This window comes from Anguilla rostrata, chromosome 9 (assembly GCF_018555375.3).
Source record: "Anguilla rostrata isolate EN2019 chromosome 9, ASM1855537v3, whole genome shotgun sequence".
NCBI classification, from domain to species: domain Eukaryota; kingdom Metazoa; phylum Chordata; class Actinopteri; order Anguilliformes; family Anguillidae; genus Anguilla; species Anguilla rostrata.
In genome coordinates, this window is record NC_057941.1 from 48201293 (window position 1) to 48219698 (window position 18406).

Sequence of the window (18406 nt, forward strand, 5' to 3'; positions counted from 1 at the left end):
TAAATACGATTCTAAACCAGTCTTCACTTGGTTACGGCTTGTTGTTATATAAATTCCTAAAATGTGAAATATAGCACGATTGCAGTATTTTAGACAGACCCTTACCCCTTACTTCCTGCACTCATTGACCCTCAGTTTGAAGTGGAATTCACTGCTCTTTGTCTATAATGTACTTTTTGATATATGCATCGGTCTGCAGTTCTTTGTTTTGTCGCTAGTGTTTCTGCAAAGTATTAAATATTTCCTGTTGCTAAAGGGTTATTGCATAGGAAAGGTGAAAAAATAAATTTTCTGTCTTCTGCGATTATCAAATAAGTTTAATACATTGTTCCTAACAATGTATTATTAAAATGTTAAAATGTAATAATGGTAATCAGCTATTTATTTAGTTAATCTTAGTCACTTCGTTTGGCTGTGCTGACTACTATAATAAACTTCATAGTGCTTATGATGAAAAGATTAGCAGTAGTGTAAGAAAATTAGTACATTGCTGTGCATATGGTGCAGAATGCATCAATGTTCCAATATGTTCCAAGACATCTGTTGTGCATTAGTGTTGTGGGTCTGACTTTTCGCTCACCGTTTTTCGTGATTATCTCATCACATTTAAGCCTTCAACTGCTACCGTACATACAATGATCTCAACCGGGGAAGGCGACTGTAGCTCTAACCTGGAGATTGTCCTTGGTTTACTTTTTCAAGCAGTATATTTGAGGAACAAACCTGTTCCTCTGGCAGAAGGAGAGTTAAGACTCCGCTGATTCCGAGAGTGTTTTTCTCTCTCTCAAAACCGCAGAGAAAAAAAAGCACTGCGGAGCATTCATCAGCGCTCTGTTGCCCTTTGTCTGGAACCTGGGGTCACAAATCTTAGCAAGTGGCGCATAGCTTCAGTTCTTACGCGTCACGAGCCTCGCACTCACACGAAGTCGCAAATTATACTGCGCGAGAATCGTAGGGAAAATGAACGGCATTCACATGTGCGTCACCCGTAGTTAAGAACAAAGTGCCGTGGCCGATAGATTGAAAGCTCCCCATTGTGTTCGGCCCCAGACGTTTCTTCAGACCGAGCTGCGCTGTCGCGGCAGGGCCCGTTTGATGGCTGAGTGGAACCACATTTCCAGCTTGTAAGTCTTGAGGTTTTTCCTTTCTCCCGAGTACAAAGCACGGTGTGTGCGGACCGTAAAACGCACGGTTCTGCGCGAGCTTTTCGACTCGAGCTGGATTCATTTAGCGTTTGAATTTTTTTTTTTTTTAATGGTGGATTGGTAATAATTATAATAATGCTCTGAGTTCAAATTTGCACGGTGGAAGTGACATCTCTTATTTTTTCCCCCTAAATGACATTGAATCGGCGTTTTGAAATACAAGCCATTCGTAGTCCTGGGTTCGCTTGCAACAGTGCCAAAATAGGCTATCTGCCAACGCTCGCGCTGGTAGAACTTCCCGAACTTCATTCCCTGTGATGAACAAAACAACAACAACAACAACAAAACCCACGTCTGACTACATACCTATCTTTTTATAGCATTGCACAAAGTTCCTTTGATCCTGTGGTCTATATTTGAAATCGCTCGTGGAAAAGCGAGCGCTTTCGCGCATGGAAAATGTGTATTTCTTAAAGGCCAGTTCATAAAGTTTGGCCTTCTCTAACATAAAAAGGCAAGGCTGAGTCATTGTTGCAGGAACTGTCTACTAAGCCATCTACCTCTCGAAATTTTACTCATCACTATAGCATCTGTGTTCCATAAAACATACAGCAATCTTTAAAGTTGGTGCATTATTTGAGTCCATTAAAACTTCCATACCATTTTATTAGATGCAGGAGGTCAACCTAGGATTACATTTATGCACGTGATCATATGTCACGTATAAAATAAAATAATATAAATGGGGGGAAAGAGCTTTGTAAATTATAGATTTGAAAGGCGGTGTGTCAGCATTGCCCTCCTGTGGTAACTGGGGGAAACTGTAGCTGCCTTCTCTTCTGTTTGACTTGAAATCAGATGCTTTGTTGTCCCGGAAGTACCCGACTACTACTGACTACTGGCTGGAAACTTTCTTAGGCCATTAATCAGGTTAATGTAAAGCCATTGTCGCTAATAGTTTACCTCGGTTTAATTATGACTCCTTATTACTCTTATTTATGTGGTGGTGAATCAATGTCTTTATTTCCCAGAAAATAAAAATATAGCACATTTAATGAGTTTTACAAAACCTTTTTTGCACCAAGTAGATTCCCCTGAGATAAAATAAAACACAATTTTCTTATAAGAATAGTAAAATCATTACAAATACTTGTTCTCGTGTGTTTACTGAAGCTGTTGTGCTCACAAAATTTGGCTGCAATCATTATTACTGCAGTGAAAATATAATGCGGGAACAGCAATGCTTATAAGGTACTCTTGGAGGCAAAGCATTTTGGTACCCCTTTAGCTCCTGAATTTTTCATTAAAAAAGATTTAAATCATAATCCATTCAAAGTCACCTTTCACCTTTTCTCAGTTCATGAAAATTCAAGGCACTTTGTCCCCTGCTTAATAGATGTCAGTTTGTAAGTCCTTGTAGTCACGGGAACAAGAAACACTGACCGTTTTCCACTGAAGTCTACCCTTCGGAAAGTCAGAGGCACAAGCCGTGGCTAAGGTCAAACGTGAGCATTAGCTCGGGCCCAAGCCTTTCTGGCGTTTTTCCAGCTCGATGCCACAGGCTCTGTGATTTGATAAAGCAGGACAGTACCTTGCGCTCACATTTTTTTCTGTTTTTTCTTTAAAAAATAAAGCATTCCAAGGTGTAATTATCTTTGATGTCCAGGGACGAGCAGCTAGTTCATTACACCTCTTCTGGAGGGGCAATGACATCATATGCGGACCTCGTTTAAGCTAGGCGGCGCACATAGGTTTCCTAAAATTGCATAAATGGAGCCGGGCATTACCAGCTCTGCTCATATTCAACAACCGGGCAGCTCTGACCAGAGTGGGCAGATGAGTCTCAGCGGTACTGCTCAGTGGCTGATGTCTTGTCCCAGCAAAAGCCATCTAGAGGGGTGAAAATCTAGGTTGAGAGACGTTTCAACATAGAAGGGCCAGGTTAACCCCAATAGAGCTCAGGTTTAACCTCGATATAGCCTGGCTACGTCATAGTCGGCTGGAAAACTTTCACTTTTCAACCAAACGTAGCCGGGATTTCACCGGAAACGCCTAGATGGTTTTTCTCCAACTTTTCACCTCTAAAATGTTCCCTGGGTGCCCAAAGTTCCCCTGGATGACCAGCACAAGCACAGGAGCTCCTCACCAGCCTTCCCCTCTTCTTAAACTCAATCTCATGTCCCCCAAAAAACCTCCCCGCGGCCTCACATGACCGTGTTGTCCGCCGAGTCGTCGATGTTGATCACCTCGAAGCCCTCGTTGTCGATGCCCCTCTTCTCCGGGTGGGCCTGGCCCTGGGCGTGGGGTTGTATTGGCGGGGGGTGGTAGCTCTCGTCGTGGAAGCAGAGGGCGCAGTGCGGCGTGGGCACGGGCACGGCCCGGGAGAAGTTGGAGAAGTCCACGCGGTACTTGCCGCCCTTGGCGCGCGAGATGATGGGCAGGAAGCTGTAGCCCCACTGCACCTCCTGCGGGATGAAGGAGGTGCGCACCTGGCAGGAGGAGCTGGTGGACTCGGCCGTGCCGTCCAGGAAGACCACCAGCTCGAAGTCCTGCAGGTGGAGCGTGTCGGCGGCCATGGCGAAGAAGGGGCTGGACTTGTCGATGACGTGGCAGAGCGTGAGCGGGCAGACGAAGAACAGGTTGTCCTTGCCGGCGTCCACCACGAAGTCGATGCCCACCTGGTCCATGATGACCGTCTCGCCCTCGGGGGTGACGGTGGTCCGCAGCAGCTTGCCGTAGATCTGGCTGCCGATCAGCAGCGTCTTGCGCATGTTGGCCACGCGGATCTGCAGGCAGAGCTCGCCCTTCTGCGGGCAGATCACCGCCGTCTCGCTGAAGGTCACCGTCTTGGCCCGCTTCTTGGGCAGCGAGATCTTGGCCAGGATGACGCCGCACATGAAGCAGTTGATGATGGCGCCGATGAGCGACTGGATGACGATGAGGGCCACCGCCACGGCGCAGTCGCCCGTCACCGCCCGCCCGCCGTAGCCGATGGTGGTCTGCGTCTCCAGCGAGTAGAGGAAGGCGGTGGTGAGCCCGTTGACGTTGCTGACGCACGGGACGTGGCCCTTGGCGTAGCTCTGGCCGGCCAGGTCCCCGTTGGTCTTGGCGATCCAGTACCAGAGCAGGCCGAAGAAGAACCAGCTGCCCGTGAAGGAGGCGATGAAGAGGAAGATCATGAAGCGCCAGCGGATCTCCACGAAGGTGGTCCAGAAGTCCTTCAGGAAGGCGAAGTGGCTGTGGTACTCCACGTTGCCGAACTCGATGTTGCAGCGCCCGTCCTTGGCCACCAGGCGGCTCCTCCGGATCCTGCGCTCCGCCAGGTGGTTGTGGATGTGCTTGCGCATGAACCGGAACATTGCCGAAAACTGCGGGGAAGGAGAAAACAGAACAGATACGGGCCAGGCCCGTCTTCAGATTTTTTTGTGGAGGGATGTGATCTGAAAGTGTAATTTGGTTATTCACATTTCAACTGTCACATGTAATTCATATCATGGTAAATGGTAAATGGACTGCATTTATATAGCGTGCAGCCGAGAGGAGATTTCATAGATTAGTGTGATTAATGTGCTTTGGAAATGGCCATCACCTGAAACTAATAATGTAATATTTCCCTCTTCTTAGAAAAAGGAAAGGTTCTGGTATGGAGCACTGATGATGTTTTCCAGACTGCATAGGTCAGAAACTGAGAATGTTAAACTGCTCCCCTTTTTTTTGCCTTTACTAAGCTGTAAAATTAGCTTTAAGAAAACAGTTTTCAATTATAGAACATCTGCATGAAATTGAACATTGATAGTTTGCAACTGCACACACATTTTTATTAACTGGCTAGTAAAATTAGTTCTATTGGTTGCTTTCAGTTATCCAATTAAATTATTTCTATCATCATACTGAAAAATTTGAATGCACGAAACTAACATTTGTCCCATTCAATCAAACCGTTTAACTTTTTACAACGGATTCTCTGATCATTCAGATGTTAACAATTTCCGTCATTAAAACCAAATTCACCCCTACAAATCAACAAGGACAGTGACGTAAAAGTTTCCCTAAGAAATGTCCTTCAGCTTTATGAGTGTTAGCTTAAATGACAATGAAAACATCTCGGTAACTGTTTAACACAGGTCACTGCTCTTCTCGTAAAACCAATGAGCCAAAACTCTTTATGGAATTAAATGGTGGCACCCTCCCTAGTGACCTAGGGAAGAAAGGTTAACACTCAGGCGTTCCGCCGAAAACTTTATTCGGTAAAAAAAACAAATAAATAAGAGAGAGCGTGAAGGGTAATTCTCAGCCTAAAGAGGGACGAGAGGGCTTCGCTCTCTCAGCCCGTGAGTAGCCAGCACGCGGAATCCAGCGCACATACCTGCCGTCTGAGTCCGCTGGCCAGGCGCTGCAGATAGCCGTTTTTTTGTTTTGCTTTTTTTTGTCGCTCCGATTTTTACAGTCCCGGTTTGTTTCCCGCAAGTTTCTGTTCATGTGTTGCGAGTTTTAATCCCCAACGCAATGCCTTAATCTCGGGCACATGCCGTAGCGCGCACACTGCTGCCCCCACCCCACCCCCCCACCCCAACCCCCACCCCAAACCTCCCGCTTACGGCAAAAAGCAGGCCTTTTTAAAAAAACAAAAAATAACAAACGTCAGCTTTCCCCCTGGTCTCTGATCTATCTGCTCCCCAAACCAAACCTCACCAAACTCCGAGCTCCCACACTCCGCACAAGGCAACCCCCAACGCCCCGCCCCCCACGCAGGGATCCGCATTCATCGCCCCCGCCGCCACCAAAGTTCAGCCCATGCGGCGGACGTATATCACCGCCGGGGGGGGGATTAGCCGAAGGAATGGAACATGCCGGAATCTCTAGGGCAACTCCTGGACGCACACAATGCGGGGGCGGTCAGCGGTGCGACCATTCAGAGCGCGGGAAGACAGCGCCACACAACGCGGCACCCCGCTGGGGTGGGGGGGGGGGGCGCGGTGGAGTTGGGGGTGGGGTGTTGGGGGTGGGGGGCAGTGGGGGTGGGGGGCTTTTCATCAAGAACACTGAGATGTTTCGTCGTGCCCCACAAAGAAATCCTTCAATCACATTTCCCTTTTTTTTGTGTGTGGGCGACTACCCCTATCCTGCCCCTCCCACCCCTCCAAAACAAAAATTCTCACCCCAATAGTGTATGGGAAAAGACAAGTGAAGCTGTGTACTTCTAAAAAAAAAAAAAAAAATTTGGAGAAAAGGTGAAACAGCTTTGTTTGAAACTATGATCTTAACATATCTTGAAATCAGGTGGTTAACTGTGTATTTAAAAACAATTGCTCATTAACTTGGGAGGGGTGGGTGGGGGTGTGGGCGAACTTTTTTCCACATTAAGCGTTCGGAATAAGACATAAATCTTCGGCCGTGCTTGAGCGAGCACGGATGCCATTAGGGCTATGCAAATCAGGGAGACTGCGAATGAAATCAAAAGACCTGCAGGATAGGAGACAATACGGACAGCTGAGCCAGGGACGGGGGCGGGGAGGGGGGATGGGGGGGAGAGAGGGGGGGGCTATGAAAAGACCAAGCTCCCGTAACGCTCCCGCTGTGTCCATCCTGCTCTCTCTAATGCGGCAGGGAGCTGGGACACCAGGGACACCAGGACACTTATCACAGCCTCTCTGAGGGACTTGTGAGTTCACCGAAAACCCTTTCAACAGGTTTCATGGGCTCCGGGCCCGTCCGTGATGTCACCGCATGCTTACCGCACGGCTGGGAAATGATGCGTCTTGATTTCATCTCATTGTAACCGGGGCAACAGTGCACAGCAGTGAACGGCATGTGGCCATGTTAGCTAAGCAGCGCAGATCATTGTGTGTGACTGGCGTGGCTAAAAGATGAGCTGGGTGCCAGAGATACCTTAACAGACATGCATTACAATTCCCTATGTTGAAATTAAATATATTGCCAAGATATTTTAATACGTCTCTATATATGGAAAAGACACACATTATCACCACTTTGTTAGTGGAGGATATATTTTCAGAAATACACATATTTGCACATTAACTTTCAATATGTGAAATCAGGAATCATGTAAACAACCACTTGCTCTGAGCACCTCTTTCTCTCCCCTGAAAAAGAAAACTCTACTTTTGTTTTTAAACGAGAGGCTGATGCCATGAAACGTTTTTCTTTCATCATATGTGTCAGTGAGTAGACGATGCTGATGTGGTGTGCCTATTAAATTTTTGTTATAGCTGCCTAGCACTTTATGTTTAGCATATTGTCTTATACAGTCAATACTAAGTAAAGTCTTTTTAATAATGACATTAATAATTAGATTAATATTCAATTATTATAATTCCTTACTTTTGTTGTTGTTGTTTTACTAGATTATAACCTGTTGAACGAAATAGAAAGTGATTCTGATGTAAGTCTTACCTTGCTAACAGCACTGCCTTGGAAACAAAATATATTTTGGGGTGCGATGTCTCCGGTGCGGTTGGGTGCAGTTTCAGGTGAAGTGTCGCCCTCTGTGATGCAGAAAGTGCTCTGGAATGTTCCACGGCACCTGCCACCTTTTATAGGCATCACAGGTTAATTAAAACCATTTTGCATGCCAATCATTACCTGCAAACCCTCTCCCCCCCTCCCCCACCCCCAGCCCCCACCACCATCCTTTCAGGTGCAAAGTAGTCCACAGTTCACATCACCGACTCAAACTACTCAAAAACAGGTCTTCTCCTAGCCTCTCTGTCTATGTTCCACTCCTAAATCAGTAGATCGAGGTGGAAAAAAGGGAGTTTATGAAAATATGTGTTTCTGTTGCAAGCCTATGTTATTGCACTCCGTTGGAAAAAAAACGGATACAAAGTAGCCTACACAAAGGCACCCAAGGCTATTGTCTGACCTGGGTTGACAGAGTTCACAAAACCCATAACTGCACCAGGTTTACAATAGAAAGAAACCACACAGACTTTTAAGAATAATAATCTACTTTCATAATAGAAATAAAAAATTTAAAAAAACATTGGCATAAAGATGACACACAACCAGTGAATGTACTTAGTCATACAAATAGATACAATAGAGGAAAATATTCTAATTCACAACCACTCAAATCTTTCAGCACAATTTTGATTGATTCTAATTTCTTTTTAAGGACCATTTTATCTGGTTATTGTAGGACTTACTAAACTGCACCTGTGATGTTTTTTTTTTTTTGTTTTGTTTTTTTTTTTAAAGAAGCTTTTGCATTTAATTTTAAGTAAAATTTAAGGACAAATATTGACTGGATTTAAGTCTGGATCTACACTACATGGCCAAAAGTATGTGGAAACCTGGCATCCAACATCGCATCCAAAATTATGGGCATTAATATGGAGGTGGTCTGCCATTTTCTGCTGTAACAACCTCCAGCCTTCTGGGAAGGCTTTGTGCTAGATGTTGGAGCATTGATGTTGGAGCATTGCCGCAAGGATTTGCTTCCATTCAGCATTAGTGAGGTCGGGGACTGATTTGGACAATTAGGCCTGGCTCGCAGTTGGCTTTCCAGTTGATCCCAGAGGTGGTGGATGGGGTTCAGGTCAGGGCTCAGCGCAGGTCAATCAAAATCTTCTGAACTGTTCTGGACAAAACCATTTCTATATGGACCTTGCTGTATGCCCAGGGGCATTGTCATGCTGGATCAGGAAAAGGGCCTTCCCCAAGCTGGTGGGGAAGCACAGAATTGTGTAGAATGTGGCTGTATGCTGTGGCATTACGATTTACATTCACTGGAACCAAACCATGAAAAACAGCCCCAGACTAAGCGGTGTCCAGATACGTTTGTTGATACACTGTATTTTAAAACAATGTTTCAGTTTCTGTCATTGCTCCACAAGCAGCCTACATTAACACCTGCAAAAATGTATACTGTTCTGACAAGGATAAAGTTCAATAAAGAGTCAGTGTATTGTAGCCCATACGCTACATCGGCCACAGCACGTTTTTACTCATTTCAGAGGCCGTTGATGAGACGTGTCTGTATTGCCTCCACTGATAAATCATATAAGCCAGTAGGGGGTAAAATACACAGCACTATGAAAATACGTTTAATGGTCCTGCAGCTCAAAGCGATTTGTTGAAACACTAATTATTTGATTGGAGGTGGATGAAATTACAGTATAACCTGATGAACACAGAGAAGCTAGGCAAATTATCTTTCGCCTTACATGTGTATCCGGATGTTTTTAATTCTGTGAGGAGGGAGGATATTCGTGTACAGGAATTAAGTAGGCCTACTGGTAGTCTATGTCTGTAAGTTCTTGATGTTGAGTATATTATATTGATCACAAGAAACAGACACAAGTTTTCAAACCAGAAACGCACCCCAGAATGCAGACTGGATTTTTTCCTTTTTTTGGTGCCCACTCGAAACACAGCTTCAACACCAGACCAACCTTTCTTAAGTAAAATTTTAAAATCCTGTCCAGTTGATCCAAGTCTCAGAGTGCCCCTATTCCAGGAGACTAGTGGTGCATGTAGCATACTGCGCTTTATTGGGAAAGAGCAGTTGGAAAAAGAATTGCAATGCTTGGACAACACTTCCTTGTTTAGGGTTAACTGAATCAGCCCCCTCGGCACAAAGCACAAAAAAGTACAATCAGCACGGCTGCCTGCAGTTTCCAAAGGGCTGCTCCTGCCGTGCATTGGGCTTATAAAGTGGTGTGCCTCGGCAGTCGTTCCAATCTTCATCTATATCGACGTCGCCGCAGATGTCTATCTACCTGGGAAATCCTTAGCCAGTTCCGTTTTGCTATTGGCGTGGGAAGCAGTAAAACTCACTTGTTTTGTTATTCGCCAGGCATCAGGGCAAATATTGAGAAGTGCTTTCAGCACTGGAGAGCTCCCGCGCCCGAACCGGCAACTGATCAAGAAGAACCGCACCGTTCCACGCGCAGAAAGTTCTGGGAGCCGTTGAAAAAAAAAAAGGAAACGGCCAGTTGTTTGACGCATTGAGGAAAGACAGAAAATGTGCCTGCCGTCAGTGCGCTGCTTCAAAAAAAGGAGCAAGCCGATACGAAGTGATATAAATTATTCATGAACCACCAAACCACTAATAATACAGGCGTTAGCTAACCACTGCGTAGCCACATTATAATTTTAAAGAGCTCCAGCTATCTGTCAGCGGCAATAACCACCGAGAGGGCTGACGGCGCAAATAGGTCCTGGTTTAAAGCGAAATGCCTCCCGTTCATTACAAATTGTGGGACGAACAGGCCTCGCTATTTAGCATAAGTATTTCCAACACTGTAGGGCCTACATAATTTATAAGCTCAATAAACTTCAAAAAGAAGCTTTTCTTTTTCTAGGAATTTTTCTATTTTATTTTTTCCATATTCAGGATTTTCGTCGGTCCGCTTATAGCAATGCAAAGGGATAATCACTGCCGGCCTACTCCGCTAGTCTTCTGGGCACTGGGCTCCTCATTCTATCACGGAGAGCCTGAAACAGAAATATGAAAGCACAGTATTATGGCAGGACCATAGCAACACACGATTATCTTAAATTGGATTTCGGTGACAACATCTCGTCTTCCCTTAGTAACCGTAAGTGTGGAACCAACATAAACGTACAACTGCAACATATATCCTGTACATAGCGTCAGTTGCAATTATTGTGCAAATTGTCCATAATTTTTCACTCCTTTGTTTAAACCATCAGTTATGCGACGTTTGCATAGATGTGTCCCGGACTGTAGAGAAATAATAACATTACACAAAATAGTGACGTAACCTATAGTTACTTGTGAGTCGGTCATTCCTCTGTCATGTTTCTGTTGTATTTGTAAGGTCGACAACCTACCTACATTACCAATAACACGAGTAAAGAAGATGGACTAATAAAACAAACGCCATATAAGCAAATGTGCTTAGGATGTTATGGGAAGAGGTGCTCGACAAGCCTGGATGTTTTTTTTCTGCACCAAAGAAACAAGGTGAATTGAGCTAACTGTGCAATCCGCTACTTTAATCAATGAGTTAAGTGCTGAGAAAGTGAGAATGCGCGTAATTTACCAGCAAGACAGCTGAGTGTGATCGGAAAAGACAGTAGAAGGCAGAACGACGACACCTTTCGGGATATAAAAGAAGCCCTTTAAGACGTATAGCCATACACGTGGTCAATATTGCTGCAATTTTAACGGGACGTATGCATAAGAACAAGAACAAACAAATAATAAAGTAAGAACGAGAAAGAAAAAGAAAAATATGGGTGCTTGAGGAAAGCACAATAAATATGCTGCCATCTCCTGGCAGACGACCAACGGAATGCACGAGGGAATAAATAGAAGAGATCACCTTGAATGTAAATTTACTGTGTACGAGATAGTGCTGTGGAACGGGTACCGCCATTCTGAAAAGATTTATTCTTGCCGCTATGTGTATACCTGTGAACCAATTTGTCTTTCGCTGACCGATCCTGGAAATAAAAGTTTGAGCATTGTAAGTTCATTCTTTGCTTGAATGGAAAAAATAAACTTATAAAACCACCGAGTGTGCCGATAAGACCACTCATTTAGCCTAATATTATATAAGTGGACTGGGAAAACTGCACTCTGACCTATTTGGCCAGAATATATTAAATATTAAAAAATAATATATAATGCATTAGTGCCAAGTACTAGTTAAGAGTCCACAGTATATTATTTATAATTAATACGTCCAGTTCCCATCGCTAATTTTATATATGTTTCTGATTATTAAATAGTGGTACTTCAAATATATGAATAATTAATGCATTATTGTTTTACGCATGTGGACATATATGTATTTTCTTTTATTATTCATGAGCAATATATGTTTAAAAGATTTGTTTTTTGTAGATGAATAATTAATAAATTAATACGTAATAAAAAGTACCACCATTTTATTTTATAAGTGCAGTTTTAAGTTAGAGCTTAAAGTTTAATGTGATGTTACCCCCACTTAGTCATAAGCCCATGGAAAGAATTGGCAGCTCATGAAGTAGCTCAGATCCATTCATCAGATCAAGTTCTCTGCACTTAATTGGAAAATTCAAGCAATCATCTCTCTCTCTCGCTCTCTCTCTCTCTCAAGATATAATCAATTAATTAATGATCTTAGTCATTTCTTGTGCATGCAGGAACTCATATACTCTCTGGGGGAAGATCTGTGGAAGAGGCTTGACCTTTGCTCAACCATACAGGGTTTGTTTTTGTTTTTGGCCTGAATATGTTTTTTCTATTAGATGTACAGTTAAACTCTCTATCTATCTATCTATCTATCTCTCCCTCTCACACTTTACCTCTCCCCCTCTCTGTCTCTCTCTCATTTCCATAGTTCTCCAGTCCTGGGCACTCCCTTCCTTTATTGCACCCCATTGTGATGTCACGCGCAGTGACAGGAAGATCAATCAGGACTAATGAAGCACAGAAAGAGTGGCTCAATGGGAGGAGGGGACATCTGATAATGACATGCGCAAACTGCCACAAGAGCCGCCCAGAAATCTGCACTGTAACCACATTTCAATGTGCATGTTTTTATATACGGGGATCATTGAAGCCCGTCAATCGATTAATAATGATCAGCAGATAAGCTTAAAATGCGCTATATGGCCTATGAAAGGAATGACTCGTAATAGGCCTGCCACTTAATGAGCTGTATATATCAGAGAGGTTTTATTATAACATGCTTAGACAATTATTAAAACAGGATTTGCATTGTGTATTAACGTCATAACGGCAAGAAACAAACAATATATATATATATATATTGCATTTCATTACGAGTGTTTGAGTGAGTGAGTGAATGATATATGTGCCCTGTGATAGATTGGTGGCCTGTCCCAGGTGTATTTCTGCCGTTCACTCAATGCATGCTGGGACAGGCTCCAGCACCCCCCCGCGACCCTGACCAGGAATAGTGGGTTAGACAATGGATGGATCTGCCGTGGTCTGGAGATGCATCTCTTCAGACTATAACTGGACTATCACCACTCTGCAGGGCACTCTCAATCTAGGATCACTCTTATCACTCATATCCTTCCACTTTGTTCCTGTAGCGCTTTCAAGTTACACATGTACCTCCTGTACCACTTTCATACATGTACCTCATCCAGCACTTATATTGCACTTATATCATTATCTTGATGTTGTAGCTTGTTGTCATGCCTCCTAGTTTGACTTACTCCTAACATTACTCTCTGACCTAGCCTATGCTTACTGTGTGAACTGGACTTAATGTGTTCATGGCTACGAATAACTGTTACATAATGATTATTGCGCCTTATTGAACCTGTGTTTTATAGTTGTTCCAATGACCTTCAGTATGCACTTATTTGACGTTGCTTCGGATAAAAGCGTCTGCCAAATAAATGTAATGTAATGTAAAGCAATGTGTATATATATATGTATATATATATATATATATATATGTATATGTATATATATATATATATATATGTATATATATATATATATATATATATATATCCATATAAGCACATAGCATTTCTGTTTCCCTGTTTAAAGACATGTTTAGATTCATTACATGTCATTATGTGTGCTCCATTTGTCATTAGCTGATTAGCCTCGCCGGTGTCTGATATGCACATGGGGACAGGGCTAAGCCCGTTGTGCTAACAGTAGCAGGAAACCTTGCAGCGCTAAGCCATCCACACACCTACTGCTACACCAGAGTGCTGACCCCTCCGGAATAAGCACAGCGAGCAATAGCGTACCTGTCACCTGTCAGTCACGCCTCGACAGGCTGACAGATCGGACAGGCGAGTGGACTGCAGCGATCTGATGGTGATTGAATTGAAATGTGCCATTTAAAAAAAAAAAAAAAAAAAAAACAAGGTTTAAGTACGCTCATCAGCGTGGGTCTATGTAAATGAAGTCAGTAGGACCAGCGAGGCTAAATGAAAAATGTGTCTCTCTCTCTCTGTATGCGCATATGAATGGGTATGGATTGCATGCACATGTGTGCATGCATATTTATGTGTGCATGCGTGCAAGTGTGTGTGCGTTTAAGTGTGTCTATGCAAGCACGTGTGTGTCTCTGTGTGTGTGTGTGTGTGTGTGAACAGAATGCTGAATTATTCACCATATGTATTCCCTCATATTCGGTCCATACAAGTCCTCTCTGGGCTTTTTTACAAATAATAATTTCTGCCTGCAGCGCTGTCCCATACCCTACAGCATTTAGCCCCAGTCAGTGTGAGCTGGCTGCAATCAGCACACGCCCGCCGACCAAAACTCACTCAGCCGACAATGGGACGGGCGCTTTTAACAGGTTCAAATAAACTTCCAGCAGCGAGGCGGCCCTTCGACGGACGGCGTGAGGGGTCTTAAAAAAAAAACGGACTCGTCGTACCCATATCCAGCGCTCTCTCTCCCGCCGTACCGAGGAACGATCGTTCCCCTCGCGGACAAGCCGCACGTAGCGTCGCGTAGCGTAGCGTAGTGTAGCGTAGCGTAGCATAGCAGCGGGACTCGCTCAATCAGACGAGGTCGCCGCCCCGCGCCGTAATTAACCGCCGCCCCTCGTCCGGCACCTGATCCCGGGGCTTTTTAATCCGCGCTAACGTGCGAAGGAGCCGCCGGCCCGCGCGGGATTTATGGTAAACAGCCGCCCGTCCGATCAATAGACCGACAGGCACGTAATTAGAGCGGGGGACCGGTACGGGGGGGGGCCTCGCAACAAGAGAATTGGATTCATGACAACCCCCCTAATGCCCCCCCACCCCCCACCACCACCCCCTTCCCCAGGTCTCCAGGTCATTATGGTCAATCCCTTTGATAGAACCTAGTGGAGGACGATTGTTACATTCAATTAGTTACCCCATCAACCAGCTGACACAATCACTGCCCCCCCCTCCCCCGTCTCACAGAGCAAATGGGGGAGGGTGGGGTTTATCAGTGACAGGGTGCCGCGGGGCCATAAATCACTAAACGGGCGGCACGCAGAACTTGCAAGGGTGCAGCGGAGTTTAACGCGGGTGCGCCACACAGCATCCCACTTCCTTAATGGACCTCTGTGAGAGACAGGGCAGTGATGGATAGCGCTGATCGCTCAAATGACCTTGTTCCCTCGGCTGCTCTCTACCCTTCCTGCACCTGTTCCCCTCCTCCCTCCCTCCCTCTGTCCCTCCTTCATTCCTTATTCCCCCCTCCCTCACCCCATCTAACCCCCCCCCCCTCCTCCCCCCCCCCACAGCCCGGTGAATTTTCCTTTCCGTTCGACTGCAGTATTAGCGATTAAACACTGCCTCCCCTGTATCTCTTTCCTTCTCCATCACTTCCTCTACCCTGTACTTTCCTTTCTCTCTCTCTCTCCCTCTTCCTCTCTCCCTCTCTCTCGCTCTCTCTCTGCAGAGTGAGGCAGGCTACGAGGCAGACACACACGCGCGCACATGCACGCACGCACACACACACACACGAGCACTCAGACAAACACTGAGAGACAAGAGCTCCATGTGGAAGTGAGGGAGTACTAGAGAGAGCAGGAGAGAGGGAGAGAGAGAGCGAGGGAGAGAGAGGGAGAGTAGATACGTGCATGTTCGTACTCACACACGCGCAGCGGGGGGAGAGCATCGTAAGAGGACCCGGGGAGGGGGGGGAAGCAGCGCGACGCACACCCAGGAAAGGAGCTCCGTTTGCTGGGGAAGCAGTCGTGAAATGCCCTGCCGGGTGCCTGGAGGGTGCTTCTGCTGGAAACTGAAGGTAGGACTTGATGGTGGCGTTGGGGGGGGGTGGGGGGTGGCAGTGTAACTCTCCTGTGTTTTGTTCAACCTTTTGTCCCGTAACTGAATGTCGGTAATTGGCATCGGTCCTCGCTAGCATAATCCTTTAGATCATATTAGCGTGTAAACCCTGTGTGTTCGCCTTTGGGTCAAAGTCTTAAAAAAAACAAGGGACTGTGGACGAGGAGAAGGGGGGTAAAAAGTGCAGTTCGGGTTCCCCGTCGGTGATGAGCGGGGAGCTGCTGTTCGTTCGTTATCCCCCCCTGCCGTCGCTGAGATGCGCCCCTTCGCACTTTCCGCACGCCGTTCGTCGCGTCGGCCGAAGACGGTCGCGAGCGGTTGAAAAGTGCGCGCAAGGCGGGCACTTGCGCAGTTCTCCGTTACGCTTAAGTTTTTTTTATGGCGCTTAGTTTTTTTTTTTTTTTACGCGGAGCGATGCGGGAGTTGCCGAGTGACGGGCGCACGCGGGGCGGCCGCCTGGCCGGGCGTAAATTCCCGGTGGCGCTCGGCAACGGTCTCCGCGGCGATGCGACGCCAGGGGCAACTGAGGATGAGGGGAAGCGGGTCCCCGGTAATTACCGCAGGGTTAAGAGGGATATCTCCCTCGCTCTGAAACAGAGCCAGACGTCTTCAGCGCCGCGTTGTCATTAGAGCAGATTGAATCTGCACAGCAGGCTCGTTTCCTTACTGTAGTGGAAACGACTGAAACTGTGATCTTTTTTCTCTCTCTCCGTGTCACACTTGCTCGAGTCCAATGTCAGACGTTTCAAAATCGGCGCAGAGCGCTTGTTTTTCCCCGTACGAACAGAAGAGAAGCGGTGGCTGAACGTCAGAAGCAAAGTGATCAGAGCATTCGGCACTGTAAACGCAGATATTTATTTAGGGATGGCTCATCCTCTGGGGACAGTGTGTTTAAAAGTAGCCTCGATTGTGCGGCAGTGTTGTCAGGGAACTAGTCGAGCGTTTAGAACAAACATTGCCACAGCATTTTTTTCCACTCATTTCTGGTAATTTCTTGTTGGATTTATCTTCTTTTACACCAATGCACAATTAATTTCTTAAATGATCATCATACTGCAGTTTCGCAGCACTTAATTACACATTGCGTCAAATGAGGCACAAAGCTGTAAAAACATTCATAAAAGCTTGTACTCCTATTGGTACAGCAGCAAACCAATGGCAGCTGATCTTATCAAATAGTAAATAACCTGCCACATCAGATTAGGTGCACTTGTTAACAGGAAACAAAATAAAAATTAGGAGGCTTATAAAAAGGCTTACATTGAGGATGAAAAAGCAAAGATACTGCCACTACCCTTCTCCTACCTTTTATTTAACCATGAATGTGTCACTGCTGATGTGTAACTATACTGCACAGCCGATACAGAGTACATGCTGTTCAAACCACACTGAAACAAGTTTCACGTGTGTTATGGTCATTTGGAACTCAGAGTGCCTGGATTATTACAGCTATCGTTCTCTGGGCTTGCCTGTTTAAGTGATGAGGACAATAAGCTATTGTGACATCATAAGCAGGCGAATGCTGCCGTTTGCTGACCATCACGGCTGACCGTCCGTGGTTCGAGGGAGTGCGAGGACACACGCGGTGAGCGGTTTGATCCCAGCCCTCCGTAACCGTAGGAACCAGCTCCACCAATGGCGGCCCTTTTAAGAGGGGAAACACTCTGACGTTGACGGTCTCCCACTGTAATCTTGTTTGCTCGGTTTGGGAATCCACGTCAGTGGTTTCCTTGCTAAGGAGCCAAAACGGGAGCCCTGCTGCCTGTAAAAGTTCACGTGCGTCACAGTCGGCACTCAATTAGGGTGCCTTACTGGACGGCAGGGCCTGTGTGTGGGCCCCTCCCCCTCCTGGCCCACCTTCACTGATAAATATGGAGCCAGGGAATATGAGGTCTAAATCAGGTCATGTGACATTCACCGCTACCCCCCCTCCACCCACCCTCCAAAGATAAATCACAATTACGATCTGACGAGGAGACCTTTTAGAAAGCGCGTGTGCGCTTGTACCTAGAGCGCAGGGGTAGGAGTAGTGAGCAGAATTATATGGATGTTTCTGGTTCCTCTGGCCCTTGGTCCCTCCATCACTGGCTCTGAACAATCTGTGAGTGCCGCTTTAAAAGGCCCGAGCCTAACCTCGCCCGCAAACACACACACACACACACAAACACACACATACATACACACACAAACACACAACACACACAAACACACAACACAAACACACACACAAACACACAACACACCAAAACAACACACACAAACACACTCATACACAAACACACACACACGACATCCCACACACACACTGCCATAGCCACACACGAGAGCACGACGGAGACAGGGAAGCCCCACAGAGCGGATCTGAGTAACGGCGGCTAGCCAGCGCTTCTGTGCCGTCAGCCATGTGGCTCCTGTCGTTTCATTAGCCTGATTGGCTCCAGCGTCGACGGGACACGACCGGCGGGGGCAGGGAAGGTGATCTCTGAGAGACGCGGGGGGGAGGGGGGGAGGGGGAGCCT

The 18406-nt window shown here is 46.0% G+C and overlaps 2 protein-coding genes across 3 annotated transcripts in view; one reads left to right on the plus strand and one right to left on the minus strand.

Annotated features, from left to right (window-relative positions):
* The first annotated feature begins 79 nt into the window (after nt 1-79).
* Nucleotides 80-18406, plus strand: part of LOC135264002 (G protein-activated inward rectifier potassium channel 4-like) — a 28635-nt gene continuing 10308 nt past the window's right edge. The window contains exon 1 of the mRNA XM_064352556.1: nt 80-1124. The gene's annotated coding sequence lies outside the window, so the exon portion shown is untranslated. The remainder of the gene's footprint in view (nt 1125-18406) is intronic.
* On the minus strand, nt 1999-7682 carry kcnj1b (potassium inwardly rectifying channel subfamily J member 1b). 2 transcript variants are annotated; one of them, XM_064352557.1, is made up of 2 exons: nt 7560-7682; nt 1999-4513 (listed from the first exon to the last, which is right to left on the minus strand). In XM_064352557.1, the coding sequence occupies exon 2, from the start codon at nt 4502-4504 to the stop codon at nt 3350-3352; it is 1155 nt and encodes a 384-aa protein (XP_064208627.1). In that variant the 5' UTR covers nt 4505-4513; nt 7560-7682; the 3' UTR covers nt 1999-3349. The 2 variants fall into 2 exon arrangements, with proteins under 2 accessions (XP_064208627.1, XP_064208630.1); XM_064352560.1 differs by lacking the exon at nt 7560-7682 and adding an exon at nt 5512-5711.